At 45.2% G+C, this 5,446-nt stretch overlaps 1 protein-coding gene across 1 annotated transcript; it reads right to left on the bottom strand.

Annotated features, from left to right (window-relative positions):
* Positions 1-272: 272 nt before the first annotated feature.
* Positions 273-2,182, bottom strand: LOC116044801 (E3 ubiquitin-protein ligase TRIM63-like). The gene has a single exon (XM_035998388.1). The coding sequence runs from the start codon at positions 2,094-2,096 to the stop codon at positions 1,062-1,064; it is 1,035 nt and encodes a 344-aa protein (XP_035854281.1). The 5' UTR covers positions 2,097-2,182; the 3' UTR covers positions 273-1,061.
* Positions 2,183-5,446: the final 3,264 nt, after the last annotated feature.

The raw sequence follows: 5,446 nt of genomic DNA, 5'->3' as shown, positions 1-5,446 counted from the left end.
CGTATCAAACTGTGAGTGTGGCGAGATGAAAACAGCCGCTGTCTCTGTTTCCCAGCATGCATCAGTCCAGCTGGGTCACCCTCAGAAACATGACCCCCCCCCCAGATAAAACCCCTCTTAAACTATTCCCGTCCTGTCAGAGAAAATAGCCTCCATTCACACTGACACACGACTAAAAAAGGCCACGAGGCGTTCACTGACCCCGGTAAAAATAGGAAAACACGTGCATCCTTAAGTGTTTGGAAAGTCCCTGAGAAATGGCAAGGGCAACGTTAACGGTCAACTAAAACTTTATTCACACGTTTTAAAATACATCTCAAAGTTACAGCAGAGTCTGAAATCCAGTGCACAAGTCTGCAGTTCAAGTTCTCAGTTTTACAGACACAAACACGTCCCGAACACAACAAATAAAATCTCTCTCTAGAGTCCGGACTTTATCCAGACTTTAAGAACAATTCGACAATAAAAAAGTATAAAAATTAAAATACAAAAACTTTCCCCCAAAGTTATAACACGACTCCTCCAACGTTTTCCTCCAAGAGTTCCTCAAGTTTCTGGAAAAGCAGCAGCAGCAGCTTCCTCTGACATCTCTCCCTGTTCTATTAAAGTCTTTTCTTACTGTGTTTCTTACTTTCTGTCGGCCTCCTGGTCTTCTTCCTCCCACCAGAAACACTCTTCAAGTCTTTATAATGAGCCGTTTCAACGGGAATTCATCTTCTCACTTCAGATTTAATCAGACTCATCTGTGGAAGGTCAAACTTTCCAGCGTCTACGGCCGGGTTGGTTCAGTGGGTTGAGCAGGCGCACGTATACTGAGATGCTTATGCCTCGACGCAGAGGTCTAGTGTTCGAGTCTGACCTGTGACAATTTCCTGCATGTCTTCCCCCTCTCTCTCTCCCCTTTCTCACCTAGCTGTCCTGTCGATTAAAGGCGGAAAAGCCCCAAAAATTATCTTTAAAAAAAACCTTCCCAGCGTCTTAGAGGACCCCTCAGATTTCATTCGCAAAGTCTTTAACTTTGTGTCAGCGTCCTGCGTTTGTTTTAAGTCTTTTCTGATGTTTTAGTCTCTGTCTGCGTCCCGCGCTGCCTCCTCGCCACCGTGTCTGAAGTCCATGACGGCGAGCAGCGCCTCAGCCTGACTGGTGTCCACGCTGAGGTGCTCCATGCTCTCGTAGCCCGGCTCGGGCCTCTGCAGCGCGGCCGCTCCGCTCGCCGCTTGCCGCGCCTCCTCCTGCAGCTGCTTGGCGGCGAGCAGGAACTCCGCGGCGCCGTTCGCCTGCAGACTCTGCGTCAGCCGCTCCTGCAGCTGCACGCCCAGCTGCAGCTGCTGCTTGTACGTCTCCGTCAGCGCCCTGAGCACCGACACTTTGTCCCGCTCCTCGCCGCTGACGCGCTCCAGGAGCTCGCCTTTCCGCTCCTCCAGGATGGCGAACAGCAGATCAAAGCTCTCGCCCAGGCGCCTGCGCTGCAGCTCACCGTTCTCCTGGATCAGCGCACACGTGTCGTCCATCTGCGCCATCGTGGCCTGAATGCAGGCGTTGGCGGCGGCGAGCAACTCCACGGCCGAGCGCAGCTCGCCCTTCTGTTTCTGGTACACGGCATGCAGCGGGGACACCTCGCAGTCCTTGTGCTGGCCGAACACCTTGCACAGCGAGCAGGTGGGCGTCTGGCAGGTGATGCAGAAGATGTTGATGCGCTCTTCCTCGTGCTCCGAGCAACGCGGCTGCTTGGCGTCCGTGTCCTTCAGCGGGGCGTCCTCGCCGTCCGGCCCGTCGCCCGCCTTGCTCTCCTGCTGCTGCTTGTAGATGTCGATGATGTTCTCGACCAGCAGGTTCCTCTGCAGCCCGAACACGCCGTGGCGGTCCAGTACCACCTCGAAGCGGCAGGTTGGGCAGCGGAAGGTGCCGCCTGAGTAGTGGTACGGGTTGCGGGATTCGTAGAGGTCGTTGGCGCAGCCGCGGCACAGGTTGTGCTGGCACGGCAGGATGACCACGGGCTTGGTGAACATGTCCAGGCAGATGGGGCAGCTCAGCTGCCGCTCCATGCTCTCCATGGCGCTCAGCGGACGCACCACCTGACCCGTCTGGATGTCCATTCTTTGTCGTGTGGTTGTTCTGGCTCTGTGTAGCTCTCTCTGCGTCTCGCTCAGCGGTTTATTTCAGTCTGCCGCAGTCAGACGCCCCACAGCCTTTATAGGAGGGAAACCCGAGCCACCGGCCGGCTGTTTGTCTCTCGCTGATCCGGAAATAGACTCCCAGCAGCCTTTGCTGCGGCACATGCCTGACTGAGGGTCAGACGCCTCGAGAACAAACTCCAACAACAACATGTTGCATGAACTCTGTTTACATGTTGAGTCTCCTCCACTACGGATCCATTCAATCGTGAAAACATTTCATTACAAACAGACGCTTTGAGATCAAATCTAGTTTGTTGTTTTCACATAAAACTGAAATACAAAAGCATAAAAAAAAGACTTTTAGCAGGTAAACATTGGGTAATGTCTGTATCGATAGAGACAGGTGCAGTTCTATTATTGATAAGTCTCACTTTTGCTGACCACTGTTTTCCTGCTGTTTCCGTGCTTTTTTTTGTGCTGCATGTTTTCAAGCTGTTTTCACCCTGTTTTCACACTGTTTTCACACTGTTTTCACACTGTTTTCACACTGTTTTCACACTGTTTTCACACTGTTTTTCATAGTGTTTTCACGCTGTTTTCACACTGTTTTCACACTGTTTTCGTGCTGTTTTCACCCTGTTTTCACGCTGTTTTCACACTGTTTTTCATAGTGTTTTCACACTGTTTTCGTGCTGTTTTCACACTGTTTTCGTGCTGTTTTCACACTGTTTTCACACTGTTTTCGTGCTGTTTTCACACTGTTTTCACACTGTTTTCACACTGTTTTCGTGCTGTTTTCACCCTGTTTTTCATAGTGTTTTCACACTGTCTTTCATATTGTTTTCACGCTGTTTTCACGCTGTTTTCACTCTGTTTTCACACTGTTTTCACACTGTTTTCACGCTTTTTTTCATATTGTTTTCACACTGTTTTCGTGCTGTTTTCACCCTGTTTTTCATAGTGTTTTCACACTGTCTTTCATATTGTTTTCGTGCTGTTTTCACCCTGTTTTCACGCTGTTTTCACACTGTTTTCACACTGTTTTCACACTGTTTTCACCCTGTTTTCACCCTGTTTTCACATTGTTTTCACCCTGTTTTCACATTGTTTTCACATTGTTTTCACACTGTTTTCACACTGTTTTCACATTGTTTTCACACTGTTTTCACACTGTTTTCACACTGTTTTTCATAGTGTTTTCACGCTGTTTTCACACTGTTTTCACACTGTTTTTCATAGTGTTTTCACACTGTTTTCACACTGTTTTTCAAACAGTTTTCATGCTGTTTTTCATACTGTTTTTCAAATTTGTTCGTGCTGTTTTCACACTTTTCCAATACTGTTTATGACCTTTGCAAGGTAATTCCTCTACTCAGCCTCTATGTATTTCTAAACTTGTGTCCTTTGGTTGTGGCTGTTACAGGTTTCTACCATCATGTGTAATTATGTATTTCTTCAATGTAGCCTAATTTGTTTTTCATGTTCTGTGAAACAACTAAACTAAACAAGCAATATTATTTTGTCATGTCCTTTCCCGTTCGATAACAACAACACAGACGCCAGCGAGAACACCGAGCTGTAATGATTTGGCAGATAAGACGGTGGGACTCGTGAGAAGAAACCGGAGAGCCGAGTGATGTAAGACGAACTCACAACGACAACATGTCGTACACGATGTCTGTTTACATGTTGAGTCAGTTTTACACAACACACACACTCGAGTCACAAAGACACAGAACATAAAGAACTGAACTGGGAGAAATAAAAAAAACTTTTAAACATGCAGAGACTATTTTAAAGAAGCTTAACTCTCCTGTTGTTGTCGGGTCAAATTCAAAAAGTTTCTATATCAGAAATTTGGGTTTTCATACTGTTTTTCATATTGTTTTCACACTGTTTTCACACTGTTTTCGTGCTGTTTTCACCCTGTTTTCATATTGTTTTCACGCTGTTTTCACAGTTTTCAATACTGTTTTCACCCTGTTTTCACTCTGTTTTCACTCTGTTTTCACTCTGTTTTCACCCTGTTTTCACACTGTTTTCACGCTGTTTTCACCCTGTTTTCACCCTGTTTTCACCCTGTTTTCACACTGTTTTCGTGCCGTTTTCACCCTGTTTTCACCCTGTTTTCACACTGTTTTCACACTGTTTTCACGCTGTTTTCACGCTGTTTTCATGCTGTTTTCACTCTGTTTTCACTCTGTTTTCACCCTGTTTTCACACTGTTTTCACGCTGTTTTCACACTGTTTTCACCCTGTTTTCACCCTGTTTTCACCCTGTTTTCACGCTGTTTTCACCCTGTTTTCAATACTGTTTTCACACTGTTTTCACCCTGTTTTCACAGTTTTCAATACTGTTTTCACACTGTTTTCACCCTGTTTTCACACTGTTTTCACCCTGTTTTCACACTGTTTTTACACTGTTTTCACCCTGTTTTTACACTGTTTTCAATACTGTTTTCACCCTGTTTTCACCCTGTTTTCACACTGTTTTCACACTGTTTTTACACTGTTTTCACACTGTTTTCAATACTGTTTTCAATACTGTTTTCACACTGTTTTCACACTGTTTTCACCCTGTTTTCACACTGTTTTTCATCCTGTTTTTCATACTGTTTTTCAAATTGTTTTCACACTGTTTTCACACTGTTTTCACACTGTTTTTCATCCTGTTTTTCATACTGTTTTTCAAATTGTTTTCACACTGTTTTCACACTGTTTTCACACTGTTTTTCATCCTGTTTTTCATACTGTTTTTCAAATTGTTTTCACACTGTTTTCACACTTTTTTTCACACAGTTTTCACCCTGTTTTCTTTCAACCAAATTGTCAAAATAAATACCATGGATGGTCCCATACAACGCTCTTCACACGTTAAATAAATGATCAGTTCACTACAAGATTTGAGTGTTCACACTACTTCTGAAGAAGTCTGACCTGGCCACTTGACCCCAAAATAATCAGATTTATTTTTCAGATTTGGGCCACGTTTGCCTGCAGTCTGAACGTAGCCAGATAGTTTAGAAAGTCACGCAAAACAATGATTACATTATTAAAAGCAGCAACTCCGCCCAATTCTGCTTTGAGTGTTGCGTAATTCCAGTTTGGAAAACAGTTTCCTGTCTTTTTGGTCCGGCCCACAACTAGGCGGGACGGAATTTAGTGTGAACCTAAATTGGGCCAGATCAACATTTGCGAGCGGCCGGATTTGGACCGCGGGCCTTGAGTTTGACACGTGTGTTAGGGCATCAGTAGTCTATATATACAACACGTGTGTCTCTGTGTGTGTGTGTGTGTGTGTGTGTGTGTGTGTGTGTGTGTGTCTCTGG

Source organism: Sander lucioperca, chromosome 24 (genome assembly GCF_008315115.2).
Source record: "Sander lucioperca isolate FBNREF2018 chromosome 24, SLUC_FBN_1.2, whole genome shotgun sequence".
Lineage (NCBI taxonomy): Eukaryota > Metazoa > Chordata > Actinopteri > Perciformes > Percidae > Sander > Sander lucioperca.
This window is presented reverse-complemented; position numbering and strand designations above follow the sequence as displayed.

Coding starts and splice junctions, on each gene's coding strand:
- LOC116044801 (XM_035998388.1), bottom strand. CDS start 2,096: ATGGACATCCAGACGGGTCAGGTGGTGCGTCCGCTGAGCGCCATGGAG.